Source organism: Bos mutus, chromosome 23 (genome assembly GCF_027580195.1).
Source record: "Bos mutus isolate GX-2022 chromosome 23, NWIPB_WYAK_1.1, whole genome shotgun sequence".
NCBI lineage: Eukaryota > Metazoa > Chordata > Mammalia > Artiodactyla > Bovidae > Bos > Bos mutus.
Genome location: NC_091639.1, coordinates 22,025,853 through 22,049,035, shown reverse-complemented (window position 1 = coordinate 22,049,035; position 23,183 = coordinate 22,025,853). Strand labels below are relative to the sequence as shown.

The following is a 23,183-nucleotide window of genomic DNA, read 5'->3' as shown; positions in this document are numbered from 1 at the left end:
ATAATCATAAGAGATATGCTTTAGGTCATACCTGAATGGTCTAGTGGTTTTCCTTACTTTCTTCAATTTCAGTCTGAATTTGGCAATAAGGAGTTCATGATCTGAGCCACAGTCAGCTCCCAGTCTTATTTTTGCTGACTGTATAGAGCTTCTCCATCTTTGGCTGCAGAGAATGTAATCAATCTGATTTTGGTGTTGACCATCTGGTGATATCCATGTGTAGAGTCTTCTCTTGTGTTGTTGGAAGAGGGTGTTTGCAATGACCAGTGCGTTCTCTTGGCAAAACTCTATTAGCCTTTGCCCTGCTTCATTCTGTACTCCAAAGCCAAATTTGCCTGTTACCTCAGGTGTTCACTGACCTAGAGCCAGACATCATGGAATGTGAAGTTAAGTGGGCCTTAGAAAGCATCACTATGAACAAAGCTAGTGGAGGTGATGGCATTCCAGTTGAGCTATTCCAAATCCTGAAAGATGATGCTGTGAAAGTGCTGCACTCAATATGCCACCAAATTTGGAAAACTCAGCAGTGGCCACAGGACTGGAAAAGGTCAATTTTTATTCCAATCCCAAAGAAAGGCAATGCCAAAGAATGCTCAAACTACCACACAATTGCACTCATCTCACACGCTAGTAAAGTAATGCTCAAAATTCTCCAAGCCAGGCTTCAGCAATATGTGAACCATGAACTTCCAGATGCTCAAGCTGGATTTAGAAAAGGCAGAGGAACCAGAGATCAAATTGCCAACATCCACTGGATCATGGAAAAAGCAAGAGAGTTCCAGGAAAGCATCTATTTCTGTTTTATTGACTATGCCAAAGTCTTTGACTGTGTGGATCACAATAAACTGTGGAAAATTCTGAAAGAGATGGGAATACCAGACCACCTGATCTGCCTCTTGAGAAATTTGTATGCAGATCTTGAAGCAACAGCTAGAACTGGACATGGAACAACAGACTGGTTCCAAATAGGAAAAGGAGTATGTCAAGGCTGTATATTGTCACCCTGCTTATTTAACTTATATGCAGAGTACATCATGAGAAACGCTGGACTGGAAGAAGCACAAGCTGGAATCAAGATTGCCAGGAGAAATATCAATAACCTCAGATATGCAGATGACACCACCCTTATGGCAGAAAGTGAAGAGGAACTCAAAGCCTCTTGATGAAAGTGAAAGTGGAGAGTGAAAAAGTTGGCTTAAAGCCCAACATTCAGAAAATGAAGATCATGGCATCCGGTCCCATCACTTCATGGGAAATAGATGGGCAAACAGTGGAAACAGTGTCAGACTTTATTTTTCTGGGCTCCAAAATCACTACAGATGGTGACTGCAGCCATGAAATTAAAAGATGCTTACTCCTTGGAAGGAAAGTTATGACCAACCTAGATAGCATATTCAAAAGCAGAGACATTACTTAGCCAACAAAGGTTCGTCTAGTCAAGGCTATGGTTTTTCCAGTGGTCATGTATGGATGTGAGAGTTGGACTGTGAAGAAGGCCGAGTGCCAAAGAATTGATGCTTTTGAAGTGTGGTGTTGGAGAAGACTCTTGAAAGTCCCTTGGACTGCAAGGAGATCCAACCAGTCCATTCTGAAGGAGATTAGCCCTGGGATTTCTTTGGAAGGAATGATGCTAAAGCTGAAACTCCAGTACTTTGGCCACCTCATGCGAAGAGTTGACTCATTGGAAAAGACTCTGATGCTGGGAGGGATTGGGGGCAAGAGGAGAAGGGGATGACAGAGGATGAGATGGCTGGATGGCATCACTGACTCGATGGACATGAGTCTCTGTGAACTCCAGGAGTTGGTGATGGACAGGGAGGCCTGGCATGCTGTGATTCATGGGGTCTCAAAGAGTCGGACACGACTGAGCAACTGATCTGATCTCAGGTGTTTCTTGACTTCCTACTTTTGCCTTCCAGTCCCCTATAATGAAAAGGATTTCTTTTTTGGGTGTTAGTTCTAAAAGGTCTTGTAGGTCTTCATAGAGCCATTCAACTTCAGCTTCTTCAGCGTTACTGGTTGGGGCATAGGCTTGGATTACTGTGATAGTGAATGGTTTACCTTGGAAACGAACAGAGATCATTCTGTCATTTTTGAGATTGCATCCAAGTACTGCATTTCAGACTCTTTTGTTGACCATGATGGCTACTCCATTTGTCCTAAGGGATTCCTGCCCACAGTAGTAGATATAATGGTCATCTGAGTTAAATTCACCCATTCCAGTCCATTTTAGTTCGCTGATTCCTAGAATTTCGACATTCACTCTTGCCATCTTTTGTTTGACCACTTCCAATTTGTCTTGATTCATGGACCTGACATTCCAGGTTCCTAAGCAATATTGCTCTTTACAGCATCGGACCTTGCTTCTATCAGCAGACACATCCACAGTCGGGTATTCTTTTTGCTTTGGCTCCATCCCTTCATTCTTTCTGGAGTTATTTCTCCACTGATCTCCAGTAGCATATTGGGCACCTACCGACCCAGGGAGTTCCTCTTTCAGTATCCTATCATTTTGCCTTTTCATACTATTCATGGGGTTCTCAAGGAAGAATACTGAAGTGGTTTGCCATTCCTTTTCCAGTGGACCACATTCTGTCAGACCTCTCCACCATGATCTGCCCATTTTGGGTGGCCCTACACGGCATGGCTTAGTTTCATTGGGTTAGACAAGGCTGTGGTCCGTGTGATTAGATTGGCTAGTTTTCTATGATTATGGTTTCAGTGTGTCTGCCCTCTGATGCCCTCTTGCAACACCTACTGTCTTACTTGGGTTTCCCTTACCTTGGATGTGGGGTATATTTTCATGGCTGCTCCAGCAAGTGCAGCTGCTGCTCCTTACCTTGGATGAGGGGTATCTCCTCACGGCCACCCCTCCTGACCTTGAATGTGGAGCAGCTCCTCTCGGCCCTCCTGCTAGGCACAATAAAGGACAGATACGGTATGGACCTAACAGATGCAGAAGATTTTAAGAAGAGGTGGCAACAATACATAGAAGAACTATATAAAAATGATCTTCATGACCCAGATAACTGTGATGGTGTGATCACTCACCTAGAGCCAGACATCCTGGAGTGCAAAGTCAAATGGGCCTTAGGAAGCATCGGTATGAATAAAGCTAGTGGAGGTGATGGAATTCCAGCTGAGCTATTTCAAATACTAAAAGATGATGCTATGAAAGTGCCGCACTCAATATGCCAGCAAATTTAGAAAACTCCATAGTGGCCACAGGACTGGAAAAGGTATTTTCATTCCAAATCCAAAGAAAGGCAATGCTGAGGAATATTCTAACTACCACACAATTGCACTCATTTCACATCCTAGGAAGGTCATGCTCAAAATCCTTCAAGCTAGACTTCAACAGTATGTGAAGCAAGAACTTCCAGAAGTACAAGATGGATTTAGCAAAGGCAGAGGAACCAGAGATCAATTTGTCAACATCCACTGGATCATAGAAAAAGCAAAAGAATTCCAGAAAAATCTGCCTCTGCTTCATTGACTATGACAAAGCCTTTGGCTGTATGGATCACAACAAACTGTGGAAAGTTGTTAAAGAGATGGGAACACTAGACTACCTTACCTGCCTCATGTGAAACCTGTATACAAGTCAAGAAGCAACTGTTAGAACTGCACATGGAACAACGGACTGGTTCAAAATTGGGAAAGGAGTACGTCAAGGGTGTATACTGTCACCCTGCTTATTTAACTTATATGCAGAGCACATCATGGGAAATGCTGGACTGGATGAAGCACAAGCTGGAATCAAGATTGCCGGGAGAAATATCAATAACCTCAGATATGCAGATGATACCACCCTAATGGCAGAAAGGAAAGAGGAATTAAAGAGCCTTTTAATGAAGGTGAAAGAGGAGAGTGAAAAGCTGACTTAAAACTCAACATTCAAAAAAAGAAGATCATGACATCCGGTCCCATCACTTCATGGCAAATAGATGGGGAAACAATGGAAACAGTGACAGACTCTTTTCTTGGGCTTCAAATCACAACCGACGATGGCTGTAGTCATGAAATTAAAAGACACTTGCTCCTTGGAAGAAAAGCTACGACCGATCTAGACAGCATATTAAAAATCAGAGAGAGTACTTTGCCAACAAAGGTCCATATAGTCAAAGCTATGGTTTTTTAGTAGTTATGTACAGATGTGAAAACTGGACAATAAAAAATACTGAGCACTGAAGAATTGATGCCTTTGAACTGTGGCGCTGGAGAAGATTCTTGAGAGTCCCTTGGACTGGAAGGGGATCAAACCAGCGAATCCTAAAGGAAATCAATCTTGAATATTCATTGGAAGGACTGATGCTGAAGCTGAAACTCCCAATACTTTGGCCACCTGATATGAAGAGCCAACTCATTGGAAAAGACCCTGATGCTGGGAAAGACTGAAGGCAAGAGAAGGGGATGACAGAGGATGAGATGGTTGGATGGTATCATCGACTTAATGGACATGAGTTGAACAAACTCTGGCAAATAGTGGAAGACAGAAGCCTGGTGTGCTGCCCTCCATGGGGACTCTGCCTGTTGGCAGAGTCAGACTGAGCGACTGAACTTCAGGATGTCAGGATTGGTATGCCACCCTGTGGTCATAATAGAGAACTGAATCATCTCCAGAATTCTGGACAGCAAGACCCGATCCTGAAATACTGTAGCAAGTATCCCTTGAGCTAAGGTCTAGGATACTAATTTTAGTCTTTAAGATGGATTTTACCCACAGAATTCCTGATTCAGTAGGTCTGGGGAGGCCCCTGAGAATTTTACATTTCTATGTTCCTGAGAGATGTCGTTCCTTCTGGTTAGGAGACTGCATTTTAAGAATCTCTGTCCTAGTTTAGTTAAAAGCCAGTAGTATAGAGCCCTCAGCTCCATCACTGCACGTTCCCACCCAAATCCAAACCAAGGGTAATCAGGGTGTTCCCGTCTGTACAGTCTGTATTGAAGAGATGGAGATTGTAATCTGTACCAGTCCCTGACCACAAGGGGGCGCGTTATAAAATAGTCTGTTGTCTCATTAGTTCATCTGGAAAAGCTCAGAGAAGTGCAAGGAAATGAGAGAGCCCAGATGAAGTCTGGCTTACCCAGGAGAAGCCCTACGATTGACCAGGGCACACTGGGACATGGACAAAATCGAACTTGGCCACCTTTTCAGACTCTTCCTTTTATTTTATTTACTTAACATTTTGGCTGGGGGACATGTGGAATCTTAGTTCCCTGACCAGGAATGGAATCCGTACCCCCTTGCAGTGGATGTAGAGTCTTAACCACTGCACCACCAGGGAAGTTCCCCGACCCTTTGTTTTTGTTTGGCCTCTCTATATGTCTAGGTTTCATGTTCTGAGGTGTCTTGCTCTTAGAACTCTACATTAACCTGTGAATGAAAAATGATCACGTTTTCAGAAATTCCTGAAGTAAAAATTGCCTGTGATTCAAAGGGAAGGGCTTTTATGAGTCTTTAAAAGTGGGCTTCAGGCACCTTCTCAGGCAGCTGTGTTACTATTTTTAGTGCATGTGTCTGGTGTGCAAATCCACCACGATGTTGGGACTGCTTCCTAATAATACCGTAGATGCTGATGAGACTTCCTCTCTTTGGGAGATCTCATCCAGACACAGGGCTATGGCCTGTGTGAGACAGTAACCTCAGATGACATTTTCTTGGTGAGATCCTGGCTGTCTAGATACAGCTCCCAGATATGATGAGCATCCATCAGAAAGATGGGGCAGAAGCCACATTGGATTTGGGGAGCAGATTCGGATTTGTCAGTAGATTCCTTAACCTTGGGTGAGGGTGTACATCGGCCACCCAGAGATCTCTCTGATAACTGGCTCCTCCCTGTATATTTTCCTTCTTTCCTGATGACCATATGCTTGTCTGCTCTCTGCTAGAAATCCCCATGTGAATAAACAGAAATGTGAATTCTCTTATATCTGGGGTCATAGTTCAGAATTTAGAAACTTGCTGTCTATTTTGAGTGGTATTTGCCAGGCAACCAAGCGGACAGCTTGTATTGGCCAAGATTCAAGCTTCCCTGGTGGCTCAGATGGTTAAAGAGTCTGCCTGCAATGCAGGAGACCCAGATTCAATCCCTGGGTCAGAAGATCCCCTAGAGAAGGTAATGACTACCCACTCCAGTATTCTTGCCTGAAGAACCATGGACAGAGGAGCCTGGTGAGGAGCCATGGCTTACAAAGAGTTGGACACAAATGAGTGACTAACATACATACACAATGTAGTTCAAGATCCCTTGGTAGCAATGGTGGGGAGGGAGAATTTACCAGATCTTCTTTTTGGTTCTTTATCCAAGAATCAGCCACAAGAAGCAGAAAGTCCTCAGGGAAATTGACATGAAATAGTGGAGCTTGAACCTGACATAGAGCTCATTTGAGTCAGCCCTTTTCCTTTCAGCCCTCCTCTCTGCTATCTTTTCTATGCTCATGACCCTAGATCTTGTTCTAGAAAAACTTTAACAAGCTTTACATATTATCCACAAAGTAAGGATGAGGTAGAGAGAACAAAGAAAATGGCAGAATAGAAAAACTAAGGTGATGTCAGATATCAGGTGAATATTTCAAAAGTGCACTGTGAGGGAATGTACATTTCCTGGAGATGGCTTATAAATTTGGCTTTAAGTTTACTGGTTGTCATGCAAGCAGGGAAAAGTGATTAATTAGTTTCTTAAAAAGTTAAACACTTTCCGTATGATCCAGCTATTCCACACCTAAATACTAACTGAAGAGAAATAAAAGCAGACAAACATGCTTTGAAACATGTTTCATAGACAAACACTATGCTCTGAAACATAGTGTTCAGAGCAGCTTTATTTGTAATAACCAGAAACTGAAAACAACCCAAATTTCCACCAATAGGTTAATGGATAAATATTTTGTCATATGTTTGTATAATGGAATAACACAGCAATAAAAAGAAATGAGCTGTTGATTCACACAACATAGATGACTTTCAAATTAATTGTGCTGAATGAAAGAAGTCATAAAAGAGTACATACTTTGTGATTCCATTTATATAAAACTCTAGAAAAGGCAAAATAATCTATAGCCACGGAAAGCTGATCAGAGGTTTGGGAATGAGCAATGTGTGGAGGGGTAGAAGGGAGAAATTGAAACAGGACATGAGAAAACTTTTGAAGGGCTTGAATTCTTTCATATCATGCATGTGGGAATGGTTTCACAAGTGTGTGTGTGTGTGTGTGTGTGTGTGTGTGTGTGTGTGTGCTCAGTCATGTCCATGAACTACACTATGGAATTCTCCAGGCTTCAATACTGGAGTGGGTAGCCTTTCCCTTTTCCAAGAGATCTTCCCAACCCAGGGATTGAACCCAGGTCTCCCACATTGCAGGTGGATTCTTTATCAACTGAGCCGCCAGGGAAGCCCAGATTCATGGGAGTCAGCATTATTTCCTCAACCAGCTAGCAAGCACCATCTGGGCAAAATCACCACCCTATATTTCTCTGGTATTCACCACAGTGCCAAGCACAGCAGTGGGCATACGGAAGACCTTCAGTAAATGCTTGTAAAACTGAATAAAATATTGCCTATAAGAAAATGAGTATGGATTGGATTTTTAATAATGATTGAGTATTTGCCCCCGAGACATGGTTTCTGATGGTCTCAGCTCATCTCATTTTTTTGTTCTGTGTGTCTCTGACTCTTCTGTACTTTGCCATCATATCTGCTCTATAGTGGCCTGGTTGTCTTTATGTCTGTGATGGGTGTGGAGTCTCTTCCTCCACTCCTTTGAATCTTGGTGCAGGAGGTCACTGACACTCCAAGAAGATCCTTCTCTCTCCCAGCAAAGGTGCCCAATGTGCAATGGATATTATCCTCTGTACAGATCTGTCTGACTCTCTAATAAAACCATTTATGGAGACACTATTTTGTGTGAGACATTGAATTTGGCTATTTAACAAGTCTATAAATCCTCAACAAACCCAAAGAAATACTCTATTATTATGCAAATTTTATGGATAAATAGATTAAGGCTCAGAGTGATGATATAGTTCTCCTGTTATCACACAGGTAATCACTTGGAAAAATTATGATCTTGAATTACAGACATTATAATCTATTCTCTTAACCACTCCCGGAGTGGGTAGCTATTTCTTCTCCAGGTGATCTTCCCAACCCATGAATGGAACCCAGGTCTTCTGCATTGCAGAGGGATTCTTTATCAGCTGAGCCCCCAGGGAAGTCCGATTCTCATAAGAACTTACCTTTATTGAAACTTTTTTCATTGCTCTCACTTCTTAAGGGCTTTCCTTTCTACCTGGTGATAGATTTACTTAGGTATAATTATGTGTGCTAAGTACTAAGGAGCAGGACCACTCAGAGAATAAATGCCTTACCTTAGAATGTACAAATGTCAAATAACTTCAAGGATCATTACTCTGGTTGGAAATTTTATTACCTTCATTGGTGAGGATGACAATTTGTAACATTTTTCCAATTGTCAACTTGCTCTGCTTGTAGAGTTAATCCTCCATCCTAAATATTTCCTGTTTCTTAGGAGAAGGCAGAATAGTGTTTGCGTGCTTGTGCGTGCGTGGGTTGCTGAAGTTGGAGGAGGCGTTTGATTCCAGTAGTTCTTTAAGGTAACATTTTCTTTTTGACAAGCTGCCCTCTCCCAAGAACCACGCCTCTTCTCCCTTTGATCTTTGGTGATTTGGGGCTGACTGGAAATGGGGGTCATCATCAGCAACCCTTTGTCAAATCCCTGCCGGCCCTATTTTCTGGATGGTTCTCTTAGGGCAGCCTTGACATCAGCATTCCGGAGGCTGTAGATGATGGGATTGAGGATGGGGGTGACTACAGCATAGAAGAGGGAGACAAGAGGGTCACTGGTGGGATCATAGCTGGCCTTAGGCCGGATGTAGATAAAGATGGCGGTGCCATAGAAAAGGGACACCACCACCAGGTGGGAGGAGCAGGTGGAGAAGGCTTTGAGGCGGCCAGCAGCAGATGGGATCCGGAAGATAGTAGCCAGGATATGCCCATAGGAACCCAGGATGAGGCCAAAGGGACAGAGGATGAGGAGAGCAGCGGCCAGGATAATCTGCAGCTCGTTGAGAGAGGTGTTCCCGCATACCAGCTGCAGGACAGCCTGGATCTCACAGAGGAAGTGTGGGATGGCCTTGGGGCCACAGAAGGGCAAGGAGAAGACAAAGGAGGTGTGGCCCAGGCCCACCAGTGCCCCACAGGCCCACGCTGACCCAGCTAGACACAGGCATGTCCGTTGGCTCAGAAGCAGTGGGTAGCGAAGGGGTTGGCATATGGCGGCGTAGCGGTCATAGGCCATGGCTGCCAGGAGGCAACACTCCGTGGCACCAAAAAGGAGAAAGAAGAACATCTGGAGAGCACAACCAGAGCGAGGGATGTGGCGCTGACCGGTGAGGAGGTGGTGAAGCAGCAGGGGGACCGTGACAGACGTGTAGCCGATCTCCAGGGTTGAGAGGTTTCGAAGGAAGAAGTACATGGGGGTCCGGAGGGCAGCGTCAGCAGAGACCAGCAGCACGATGAGGAGGTTGCCAGCCACGGTGAGCAGGTAGACGGTGAGAAAGGAGAAGAGTAAGCCCTGGAGGTCGGCCAGGCGGGAGAAACCGACAAGAATGAATTCGGTCACCACGGAGGTGTTTGTAGACATCCTGCTCAAATCCCTTCTGATGAAGGACGAAAGAAATGGCGAGGGAAAGTTGCAATTATGGAATTGTGAGGTGGGCAAAGATGGCTTCTTGTTGGGACTTCTCTGTCAGTCAGGTGGTTAAGACTGCTCCTTCCAGTGCAGGGGATGCGGGTTCCATGCCTGGTAGGGGAACTAAGATCTCACGTGACACAGGGTCTGGCCAACAATTAAAAAGAAATAAACCCTGTTTCAAAATTTGAAATTTTAAAAAGATGACCTCTTCTTGTATCTGAGCAAAGCATTGGAACTTCTGTCTTTTAGACTTTCATGGCCTTTGAGGCAGCACAGCCTTGAGTCCATATTAGACTCTTGCTGGCTCTTGGAACCCTGGGTGAATAGTGCGGCTCTGTGCCTAACTCCCTCACCTGACTTCTCCCTGGTGGTGCCCGCCTTTCATAACAACACACTGAATTCTGTTTTCAGTTACTCCAGGGATGAGGGCTGGATCATTCTAGCCTCCTTTTTACTCTTTTCTCCCTTGCTCATCCTTCCCACAGTGCTGGGGACAGAATTTTCCCTCCCAGCAGATATTTCCCTCCTCAAAGTTAGATGTGTTCCATGTTCAGGGAGGGCATGAAAAATCCCAATTTAGTCGGAATTTTCTCTGTGTTTTTTCCTTTTTGAGTCCTTCTATATTTGTCTTTTACTTTCCTTCTTTCACATGTTTCCTTTTCCCATGCCTCTCAATTTGTCTCCCCTCTCACACAATTTTCGTATAGTTCCCCACCCCCCGCCCCCCAACTTCAACTCTTTCTTCAGTTACCAGATCCACTCAACCTTTCTCTATTTTTTTTCTCAGTTTCCTATCTAATGGCAATGAGATAAATTTCATGGTTTTCAAAGGGGAGAGAAGAAATTGGAAAGATTCTCTCTCTTATAGGCAGTTAAACTGTTAATTATCCAAAGGAGTGAGAATCGCTCTAGTTTTTAAAGATACTCAGGAAGGAGATGACAAGGTCCTTCCTGGTTGCTTATTTTTGCATTTTACAGCCCTCAAACCTCATCTCTATTTATCTTAATATGTATGCAAAAACCCAAGCCACACGTGTAAACTTCACAGATCCACACACTAACATAGTACATTTCTAAACACAAGCACAGAAAAATAGTCCAATATCCTCAGATGCTAGAGTCAGCTAAGGTCACAAATAAATCATGTATTGTATATACACACAAATATCACTACAAATAACAATGAATGTGAAAATACATTTAACCTAGGAATATAAATACACCCAGATATATAATAGAAGCACACATCTAAATTCTTTGCAAACGTAAAACCATATTCAGGAACATCTATTAAAAATACAAGCTCACACACTGGTGTCCTTTTGCAGTTCGAGAGTCCTTGGTTCATTCCACCTTAGTGGCTCTTTCAGTGTTTTTCAGGAGATGCTATCAGAATTCTTTCTTTTTATTTGAAGAAACAGCCAGTGATAAAGGCAGATGGTCTTTGATGACTTGCTTATTTTCTCCTTTCTCTACACAGTGGATCCCTCCCGAGGAAGGTACTGTTCAATTTGGTGTCTCTTTCATGTCTCTGAGGACCTGAGTCTCCAAGCATATTTGACTTTCCAAAGGGAAGTGCTCTTCACACAACCAATTAATGTGTTATTTTAAAGTCTGTTTCTTAGGTTGCAGAAATTGTAGGGTGACCTGTCAAGAGCATATCAGAGAAAATGTCCAGGGCTATTGTTTTTCGTAGCTCTCCCATAATATCAAAAAACTAACCCAATTAAAAAATGGGCAGATGAATTGAAGAGACATTTTTTCCAAAGAGGAAATGCAGATGGCCATCAGGCACATAAAAAGATGCTTAATATTGCTAATTATCAGGGAAATGCAAACCTGAAACACAATGACCTATCACCTCACATCTATTGGAATGACTGTAATCAAAAAGAACACAAACAGCAAATGTTGGTGAGGATATGGAGAAAGAGAACCCTTGTACACTGAGGTGAGAATGTAACTGGTGCAGCCACTATGGAAAACAGTACAGAGGTTTCTCAAAAAACTACAAATAGAACTATGACCCAGCAGTTCCACTCCTGGGTATATATCCAAACCAATCCAAACCAAACCAAACTGAATCAAAACACTAAAAAGATACATGCACCCATGATCATAGCAGCATTATTTACAATTGTCAAGAAATGGAGGAAACCTAAGTGTCCATCAACAGATAAATGGATATAGATGTAGTACACACACACACACACACACACACAGGAATATTACTCAGCCAAAAAAGGGATGAAATAATGCCATTTGCAGCAACATGGATGGACCCTAGAGATTATCATACTAAGTAAGCCAGACAAAGACAAATATTATATAATATTGCTTATATGTGGAATTTAAAAAATGATACAAATGAATATCTATACAAAACAGAAATACACTCACAGACATAGAAAACAGACTTATGGCTACCAAAGGGGAAAGGAGGGGAGGGAAAATTAGGAGTTTGCTATTAACATATACACACTATTGTATGTAAAATAGATAACCTACAAAGAATCTATTGTATAGCACAAGGAACTGTACTCACTATTTTGTAATAACCTTTAAGGGAAAAGAATCTGAAAAAGACTGTATATATATATATCTATATATCTATATATGAATCATTTTACTGTGCACCTGAAACTAACATAACATTTTAAATCAATTAAACTTCAATAAAAAAGAAAATAACAGGCAAACTTTATTTGGGGTGCCATAACGGAGAAGGCAATGGCACCCCACTCCAGTATTCTTGCCTGGAGAATCCCATGGATGGAGGAGCCTGGTAGGCTGCAGTCCATGGGGTCGTTAAGAGTCAGACACGACTGAGCGACTTCACTTTCACTTTTCACTTTTCATGCATTGGAGAAGGAAATAGCAACCCACTCTAGTGTTCTTGCCTGGAGAATCCCAGGGACGGGAAGCCTGGTGGGCTGCCGTCTGTGGGTCACACAGAGTTGGACACGACTGAAGCGACTTAGCAGCAGCAGCAGCAACAAAGTATCACAGATGGGATGGATTAAATAAAAAGATTCATTATCTCACAGACTCCACAGGAGTCTGGAGATCCAAGTGTTGGCAAGGTTAGTTTCTTGAGTCTACTCTCATTGCTTATAGAAGGCTGTCTTCTCCTATGTATTAAGACACTGGTTTTCCCTCTGTGTATCTGTGTCCTGGTTGCCTCTTCTTAAAAGGATATTAGTAGTCATATTGGATTAGGCCCCATTCCAGGTAACTCATTTATCCTTAATCATCTCTTTAAAGATGCTGTCTCCAGATACAGCCTCATTCTGAGGCATTGGTCATTAGGGTTTCAACATATGAATTTTTCTGGGGGTGAGAGAGGTGGTCACACACAGTCCAGCGCATAACAGCACTACAAGGAAAGAAAACTACACGCCAATCTAATCTAATAAACCAGCACTTGTTCACTGCTTTCAGTTCAGTCACTCAGCCATGTCTGACTCTTTGCGACCCCATGGACTGCAGTACACCAGGCTTCCCTGTCCATCACCAACTCCTGGAGCCTACTCAAACTCATGTCCCTCGCGTCAGTGATGCCACCCAACCATCTCATCCTCTGTTGTCCCCTTCTCCTCCCGCCTTCAATCTTTCCCAGCATTAGGGTCTTTTCCAATGAGTCGGTTCTTCATATCAGGTGGCCAAAGTATTGGAGTTTCAGCTTCAATATCAGTACTTTCAATGAATATTCAGGACTGATTTCCTTTAGGATGGACTGGTTGGATCTCTTTGCAGTCCAAGGGACTCTCAAGAGTCTTCTCCAACACCACAGTTCAAAAGCATCAATTCTTCGGCTTTGCATCATTTCTTCATTCACTGCTTTGCATGTTATTAAGTCTACTGAACATCAGAACTTCTCTCTGAGAGAACTGAAAAGGATTTTATGTTCTTTGGTTACCTGCCTGATAGCAAGTGAAGGAGCTGGATGTCCAACCCAGATGTACAGACTACAAACCACGTGCGATTTCCCAGCACTTTATATGAACATGAGAGTATTCACTCCTCTGGAGAAGCTGAGCAATGGAAAGAATAGGCAAAAATGGACATGCTGGGTGGCAGGAGGAGCAACTGTTTCACTTAAAATGTGCCACAGATAACTCCCCAGAGCAAATATATAGACTTAATGACTGGACTTCCCTGGGTGGGAGTCTGCCTACCAATGCAGGGACACTTGCTCAATCCCTGTTCTGGGAAGATTCCTCATGCTTGGGGCAACTAAAGTGGGTGTGGCAGAACTACTGAGCCTGAGCTCTAGAGCCTGCGAGCAACTACTGAGCCCATGCACTGCAACCACTGAAGCTCCTGCACCTAGAGCCTGTGCTCCAGAACAAGAGAAGCCACTGCCATGAGAAGCCAGTGCACTGGCAAGAGCAAGCCCTACTTGTTGCAACTAGAGAAAGGCTGCACAAAGCAATGAAAACACTGGAACCAAAAATTAAAAAAATAAATAAATAAAAAGCTAAGCTTAATGATTAAAAAAGTTACCTTGCACAGGTAAAATTCAATGACTAGGAGTTATTTTCTGCTGGATACCCCGCCAGCTTTGCTCTCTCTGCTTTTCCTGTGGCTCCATCACTTTGTTTCCCGCTTGAGTGGTAGACCTTTTTCATCCGGGACACCAAGACTTTCAGAGCTTCCTTGACATCCTTGTTACGGAGTGTATAGATGAGAGGATTGAGAAGGGGAGTGATGACTGAGTAGAAAATAGCCACAATCTTGTTGATACTTGACTCATACCTAACAGCAGGGCGGACATACATGAATATGAGAGTGCCAAAGTAGATGGTGACCACGGAAAGATGTGCTGTGCATGTGGAAAAGGCCTTGCGCCGAGCAGCAGCTGAGGCCATGGCTAGAATTGTGGCCAGGATGTGGGCATAGGAAGCCATGGTGAAGACCAGGGCCCCTAGGATAATGACAGTGCTAAAAGCATAGCCCACGGCTTGGATGGCGTATGTGTCTGTGCAAGAAAGGCGGAAAATCTGGTCAGCGTCACAGAAGAAGTGGTTGATCTGGTTGGGGGTGCAGAAGGAGATCTGTGTAAGGAGGAATGAAGGGAACATGGGGCAGAGGAATCCCACACACCAGCAGACGCCAGCCAGGGTACCACACGTTTGAGGGCTGAGCAGAAGTGGGTAGTGGAGTGGTCGGCAGATGGCTGCATAGCGGTCATAGGCCATGGTAGTGAGAAAGAAGAGTTCTGTGGCAGCCAAAGAGAAGAAGAAGTAGTACTGGGTGATGCAGCTGGGAACTGAGATGACCCCTTGGGAACTGAGAAAGTTGGCCAGCATTTTGGGCACGGTGACTGTGGTGTACCAGAGCTCTACCAAGGAGAGGTTGCAGATAAAGAAGTACATGGGAGTGTGGAGGCATCCGTCCAAGGCCACAATGAGCACAATGAGCCCATTGCCCACCAGGGATAAGAGGTAGACCAGGAGAAAGAGGGAGAAGAAGAGCAGCTGCAGAAGTGGAGAGTTGGAAAATCTCATGAAGATAAATTGAGTGACCAAGGTGCGGTTGGCTCTTTCCATTCAGCTTGGTGGGTCAACTGGGCATGGAGGAGACATATAAAGATCTTGAGATGTCTTAAGTTACATGGTTTCCTCTCCAGCTTTATTACACCATCTGGACTCCACACACTCCCAGTATTCCTTTTAATTCACTCTTTGACTGCCTCAGAGCTTCTCCAAAGCAGAGAGCACTCTACTTCTTCAAAAGTAGGGTTACTAAATATTCAAGACACTCTCTCTTTCTCCTCATTGAAATAGGTCCTAAAATGCCACATTTCCCAGGAATTCTCTTTAGAAAGATTACAGGAGAGGACTCAGCTGTGGCTCTAACTAGAGTGAACATGGAGCCACGCTGTCCCTAAGCATAGGTTGAATTGCATATTATTGTAGATATCAACTTTTTTGGACGTCAGACCAGGAAGTTTATATTATTTAACTTAATATTTCCAAGGATTGGTTAGTGTGTATCCTTGAGCTCTGATCCCAAGAATCTTTAACCTTCAGGCTTGCAGAAGATATGGGATATTACTGATCTTCTATCTTCCTGCTCTGGACAGTAGCTCTGTCTTTTGCCATCAGATCTCAGAAGGTGGGGAGTAGTGAGTGTGTTTACCTTTGTACAGATTCCAGCACAAGACTGGTAGAGGCCCTTCATGGAGACTCTGATTCTGAGAATCAAAGGCAGAGTAGGAGAGCTCTTCTTGCTCAGTGGAGGGTAAGGAGTGGAATATAGTTTAACGTGAAGAGTAAATGTAGGCTTGGATTCCCAGATGGGAATTTGGGGATGGGTTAAGATCCTTGAAAGGAAACAACTGTTATAGATATGTGCTTAAATCCAAACTAATCACAAAAGCAAGGCTCAGAGGATACTCAGGTTTGCACAGCTGAAGTTCATTGGAATGGATGAAGGTGATAGCACTGACATTATTGAGATGTGAGTTTTACATATTTTCCACATCTTGCAGGTGTCTTCATTTGAAGTGCTCTAAAAATGGAAATATCAAATATATTCAACATTAGGAGTAAGATTAATTATGCTATACATTAAAATACATGAAATAAACAAAATACATGAGAAATTGTTTTGACACAATGTAAAGGTGTGATGCAAAATCTAATATTCAATATGATCTGGTATGTATGCCCAAGATATAGATTACCAGTGACTTCTTAAATGTAAATTTTTGTGTCACCACTTCATAATAAATACAATTTCAATATCAAGAGGGATATTTTATTTTGCTATTAAAATATTTATTTTATTTTGATGTCAGAAATAAGTTAGTTGATAAAGATCCTTCAGGTTGCAACCAAGTCCTGGCATAGTCAAATAAATAAATAAGTATTAAAAAAGAATGCATTGAGTTAGTTGAGAAAAACGAGAGAAAATTGACAAATATTAAAAAGAAATTAAGAATCATCTGAATATTTTCCAGTCAGTGTGAGAAACATTATTTATATTGGAATGTTAACTTTTGAAGTATTTTCATTTATGTATTTATACACACATACACATGCAAAGACAAATGCACACTTGAAACCATAAAAAGAAATTTCTGAACTGTCCATCCTTTACTTTCCATTCTTCCACTGCCATCTCCTGATTCAGGCTTAGTACCATCTCCTTTGTTCATGACACTACCACCCATCAGGTTTCTCATGCTGCAAATATGGATTAATGTTCAATGACTCCCTTCTTCCCCTCTCTCTTTCTTTGCCCCCATGTCAATACTTACTAAAGTGCTTTGTGATATATCTGTTTATGTCTATTTTTCTACTATTAAATCTCAGTATTTAAGATTTACTCAGATCTACTATTAAATCCCTTGAAGTTGGGAGCTCTACTTTATTCAAGGTTTTATTCTCAAAACCTGGGATACAGCATGGAAGACAGAGCAGTAAAAACTAAGTGTCAGGTGGAGGAATGAATAGATACACCATCAAAGCTGCTTGCTAATTGTTATCCAGCTTCTTTCTCTTCCAAAGTGTCCAGAATTCCCTGCCAGATGGATTTTCCTGGACACAGTTTTTTTTTTTTTTTTGGACACAGTTTTCATTCCATCAATCTTTTGCCTGTGATTCCTATAATACATTATATCAGGTTCCAATTCCTTGGATTGGCATTCTTTTGCAGACCCTGAAACATGTGTTCTATACCACCTGTCTAAGAAAGTGTATTTTTAAGTTTGCCGGTGGGATTATTCCTATTTCCCCAGAGCTCATTCTAAATACAAACTTTCTGTGTCTGTTTTCTCCCAGTAAGAACTGCTGAGAGATTTATGTCAGAAGAAAACACTCTTCCTCTTCACTCTCTCCAGCCCCAAATTTTTACTTATCTATGATTACCATTGAGCTTCTGACTTCAAGGAGCTCATGTCTAATAGTAGAAATCTAGATATAAACAGATGTTTCATGAAGTATTTTGGTAAGTGTTATAAACATGGGCTAGTTAAAGGACCTTAAGGAAACCACTGCAGTTGAAGGATCTGACTTTTTAGAAGCAGAGAAAGGTTTCACAGAGAAGGTCAAATTCAACATCAGTCTTTATGAATACAAAGGAGTTTTTAGGTATCAAAGAGCAGGGTGTTTGCCAATGCACGGAGGCATGAACTGACACTGAGGAGTTCCCTAGGGCTTTGATTAAGGTAAGGGCTGGGAGGAAGGGGTGGTCATTTTTGGGGGGAAGGCAGGGCTTGCTTGCACAGACAGGCTATCTCCATCTCTGACCTTCCAACAGTCTTCTTCCCTAAGTCAACTCCTTTCTTCCCCTGAAGGAAAAGTAAGACCTGCAGAGAAAAGACACTGACTTCTGATTTCCTCACTGGTCGCTCACCCACCAGCAGATACTGATGGGGCTAGGGGAGGAGCTTTGGGAGAGGTGATACAGTGAGACCTCCTGGCAGAGAAGAAACAGACCTTGCTTCCCTGAATTATTGATTTCCCACTGGAATGAAGACGAATCCGTGTGTAGGTACAGGTTCCAGAGTCAGGGTTATAGAGAGCTGATGCATTTGGGCCCATACTGGATCATCAGGCAAAGAGTTTGGGGCATCAGGAATTTTGTATGAGGCTCTCAGTTGGGAGTCAACTGGCAAGATGAAACTGAGTGGATGGCCAAGGCTTAAGGGAGCTGCTCAACTTCTGTTTAAATTAACTTTGGCTTGAGCCAAAGTTCCAACCAAGAAGAGGATGCAACCTTACCAGCATATTTATCTATTTCCTTACCTGCCTGACCAGAAAAAGTAGATATGGGGGAAAAGTGGGGGTCATGTGAGCAGACCAGGCTCTCTCCCTTTTACTGCTAGCAGAGCTAAGAGCAGATCTAGGACTGGCTGTTGGCTGGGGTTATTAAAAAGGAACACATGATATGAATGTGATTGGAACAAAAACTAACAGGGATTTGTGTGCAAAGTTTCATCCTAATAGAAGCAAAGGAAAAGTGAATGTCTTAATAGCCAGAGAACACTTTGAAACATAAACATGACTGACAAATTAGGGAATCTGACTCAGGGTCATTAGGCAGTTGGTGACCCAGTGGAAAGGGAGGCAGTAAGCATAAAAATACAACTGCTGTACATTTGCAGGCTGAGTCTGCTGATCAGCAATCACTGATGCACATTTAACATTTAGAGAATCTAAAGGTTGGGGGCCATTTTAGGCAGCTTTCCTTATTTTGCCCCAAACCCTAGATTCCTTTCTGCCTCAGTGCCTTTGCTCATGCTTGGCATCCTCCCCTGTGTTTTGTAAAACAGCAACCATTGTTTTTGATTCATTTATGAAGTCTCAGCCAAATGTTCTAGTCCAGGGACTAGTGAAATAATCCTGAATTCTTACTGTTCAGAGAGCTATACAGTTCAGAAGAATGGCAACTGGACCTGGAAATTCTGATGCAATAAACTTCACCTATAATAAGTGTTCCGCAGCCCAGAGAGGAAGGGTCTTGGAACAATCTCATCTCTTTTCATCCGTGCTGGATTCTGAACAACAGAACTGATGGCAGCATATTTATATTTTATCTTTGTACCCTGGAACCAGTGTTCACAATACTATTGTTTTTCCCTGTATAAATCTATGATATTCCTTACTGTATTTTATTTTCCAGAATGGGAATGAGTGAGAATGTATAGGGGGAGTAAAACAGACTCTATGCTTCCATAAACTTTGTGGTCAAATAAGTAGTGGTCCCCTTCCTCTTACCACCAAGAGGCTGTGCTTGTAGTTGCTGGTATCACAATATTTATGCCTAGAATTTGGGCCAGGAATTAAGAAATGGCATCTATCATCTCTCATTTGGTCATCTTAAAGAATTCATTTAATTTTTTGAGTCAAGGTTTCTTCTGAAACTTTGGACAAATCATCTCTAATCCTAACTATAAAGACTCTTGAAAAATGTCAAACCAATATAAATATTTTCCTTTTCTTACCCTCATTTATTATTTAATTTAAAAAACAGGCAAACATATAATTTTATTGAAAATAAAATTTAAAATATTATTGAGTTAGAGCCATTGACTGTGTCACTGCCCTTTGTGAAGTTATGGACAAAGTTGAGTCAGAGGGATATATATGAAAATGGTCAGTCTTTAAAAATATCAGGTAGAGGTCAAACAGCAGGTTGGTGTTCAGCTGTCTCTGAGAAGCTGAGTATGATTCAGAAATGAACAACTCTAGGTGCTCCACCTTCTCCATCTCTCTCTCTACTTCAGCAGCTGATAAAGAATACTTTTCTCTCATCCATCACTCCGGACATTTATTCTCTATTTCTAAAGAGAGAGAGAAATACTCTACACCATTCTGCTATTCAGTGAAGCTTCAGGTTACTTTTGGAGTGTCCTATCTCAGCTATTTTGAATTTAAGTTTTCCTCCCTTCCTTCCCCTACCCCTTTTCTTTCTTTTTAAAATAGGGATGCATGCTAAGTCACTTCAGTCATGTCCGACTCTTTGCGACCCTATGGACTGTAGCCCTCCAGGCTCTTCTGTCCATGGGATTTTCCAGGCAAGAATATTGGAGTGGGTTGCCATGTCCTCCTCCAGGGGATCTTCCCCACCCAGGGATCAAATTTGAGTCTCCTGAAGCTTCTGCATTGCAGGCAGATTCTGTCAGCCACTGCCGAAGCCTTTAAAATAGGGATAATGCAACTGAATTCTGACTAAGAGAGAAGATCTGGCTCACTATCATTAGTTACACTCTAACTTTCCATTCCTAATTCTTTTTACATGACCAAAGACACTGACCCTCATTGCCTTGGGCATCAGGGCAGGAGAAGATAGCACTCACCAATGATGGGAAAGAGGACCGGAAAGATGCATCAGTTGGTTCTGTGGGACAAAGAGGTAGGGTGCAGCTTCTGTCTTAGGAAAAACAGTAACAAAGTCCAACTGAGAGAGGTGGTGTTGGAGAGGAGCTCCCTGTGTCCTCTTCTCCCAGCTCCCTTTTCAGAAGCATGTCTTCCTTAGGGGGTCAGGGTCTCTGGAAAACCATGGAATCTTCAGAAGCATGTACAGTTTATTTTCCAGATTTGAGCCTCCATGCTCTGAGGTGACTGCCCTGTGAAGGGAAGTGTTGTTGGTGTGTCTTTTTTCCTCAGGGGAACTGTACTCCCTGAGACCCACACACCCTAAGGTGACTCACAGAGATGATTGGTATCAGGAGCCCAGCGGTCACACTGTTCCCTTAGAGTCAGAAAGCCCTGCCAGTGCAGACAATTCCCTGTAGAAGGACCACATCTGCCTCTCTGTGTATGGAGCAGGCTGATGGGGACCAGGTTTCCTCTTCTGCTGTCTGGAATGTTAGCTCTGAGGCTGTTGATTCCAGAATTTCTTGGTGTCATATTGTTCGATCTAGAGCCACTGAAGAAGATCACTCTTCACACAGAGTCCTGTACAGTCAGTAATGACTGTTAGTAATAAGAGTGTGTCCAATGCCCACCTTTTTTTTTTAAGGTTATAATTTTTTTATTTTTTTTTATTTATTTGGGCTTCCCTGGTGGCTCAACGGTAAAGAACCTTTCTGCAATGCAGGAGATGCAGGTTCGAGCACTGGGTCAGGAAGATCCCCTGGAGAAGGAATGGCAACCCACTCCAGTATTCTTGACTGGGAAATCTCATGGACAGAGGAGACTGGTGAGCCACAGTCTATGGGGCCTCAAAGAGTCAGACACAACTGAGAGACCAAACAACAGCAATGATATATTTATTTGGCTGCACCGAGTCTTAGTTGCAGCATGTGGGGTCTTGTTCCCTGACCAGGAATAGATCCTGGACCCTCTGCACTGGGAGCATGGAGTCTTAGTCATTGGATCACCAGGGAAGTCCCCAGTGCCCACTTCTTATGCTTTTGTTGAACACAAACATTTCTTTTCAGGCTTTAGGGAAGACCTTCCTCTGTGGGAGTAAAGAGAGTTAAGGAGGGGAAAGGTAACAGCAACTTGCCTGAATTCACTAATGAGGGCTTGAGGAAATTCTCCCAAGTACAGTTTGTGATGGGACAGGAAAAGTCCCATCAAGTTTGAATAATCATTACAATGAATATGCTGTTTTTTTCATTCTATAACGTTTTCAATTCATTGCTGCATGAGGGTCAACATTTTTGGTATTGGAAAATCCCCCAAAGCTTGTCTGATGCCTTGTCCTCCTCCTCATTTCCCTTGTGTGTTTTTTCTTTTCTTATTGTGTCCTAGGAAGTAAGCATATAGCAGAGAGAGCAGTGAACAGGCCAGGGTTTTGATCTTGGTTGTTGAAGGTGATAAATAGAAAATAAATTTAAAGAGCAATTTGTATGGTAATTGGCAAACACATAAAAAATTTAAACATGGTAAAGTTTTTATATGGGAAAAAACAAAAAATGTATGAAAATAAAAATCATGTATATCACCCCAAATCCCCAGTAGCAAGAATTAGTAGTTTTGATGCTAACCAGGTTCTTGGCCTTCCACAGTCAATAGAAACTGACTACAGATCAGACAAGAAATTCAGGCAAGGCTTTATTGGGGCTCCTGTGCCAGCTGCAGGAGGGAGAGAAAGCAAGTAACATGTTCCCTTGCTTGTCCCAGTGGAGGGGCGAGCTCATTCCTTACATGGCTGAGGGTAGGAGTGTTTTCCCAATAGTCATGTACGGATGTGAGAGTTGGTCCATAAGGAAGGTTGAGCACCAAAGAATTGATGCTTTCAAATAGTGTTGCTGGAGAAACTCTTGAGAGTCCCTTGTACTGCCAGGAGACCAAACCAGTCAATCCTAAAGGAAATTAGCCCTGATTATTCATTGGAAGGACTGTTGCTGAAGCTGAAGCTCCAAAGTACGTTGGCCACCTGATGCAAAGAGCCGACTCATTGGAAAAGATCCTGATGCTGGGAAAGATTGAAGGCAAAAGGAGAAGGAGCAGCAGAGGATGAGATGGTTAGGTCTCATCTAATCATCTTGGTTAGTTGATGCTAATTAACTAATGGATCAACTCAATGGACATGAATTTGAGAAAACTTTAGAAGATAGTGTAGGACAGAGGAGCCTGGTGTGCTACAGTGCATGGGGCCACAGAAAGTTGGACACGATGTAGTGACTAACAACAAGGAGTGTGTCCAGGGCTTGGGCTGGAGGTGTGGCTTAGGTGGTTTGCCCACCCTTTTGTGGTGTTGAGTGCAGGAGGGCATGTGCAGTACCCTGTTTTTGCTCCCAATACCTAGTTTTTGCTTCCATCTCTTCAGAAATGGCAGTTGGGACTTTTGTATTTTTTGGTCTAGAATTTGCCCCAACTGTGCATGCACACAGTAATTTTTAGTCCCATATAATTTCTTTGTATTTTGTAGCTGGAAGAGAGGTGTGTCCAGGTATAAGCTTTGCAGTATTGCAGCAAAGGATCCCAGGTCTCAGCATTGTCTCAATTTCTTGATTATGTCCACAGAAACAGATGTGAATGGTTTATTTTACTTTTTTATACA

General features: G+C 42.7%; 2 protein-coding genes across 2 annotated transcripts; both read right to left on the bottom strand.

The window, feature by feature from the left end:
* Nucleotides 1-8,747: 8,747 nt before the first annotated feature.
* LOC102280106 (olfactory receptor 10C1) lies at nt 8,748-9,665 on the bottom strand. The gene has a single exon (XM_005911508.2). It carries the CDS (start codon nt 9,663-9,665, stop codon nt 8,748-8,750), a length of 918 nt encoding a protein of 305 aa, XP_005911570.2.
* A 4,580-nt stretch (nt 9,666-14,245) lies between these two features.
* On the bottom strand, nt 14,246-15,268 carry LOC102279829 (olfactory receptor 6N2). The gene has a single exon (XM_005911507.2). It carries the CDS (start codon nt 15,266-15,268, stop codon nt 14,246-14,248), a length of 1,023 nt encoding a protein of 340 aa, XP_005911569.2.
* Between the last annotated feature and the right edge of the window lie 7,915 nt (nt 15,269-23,183).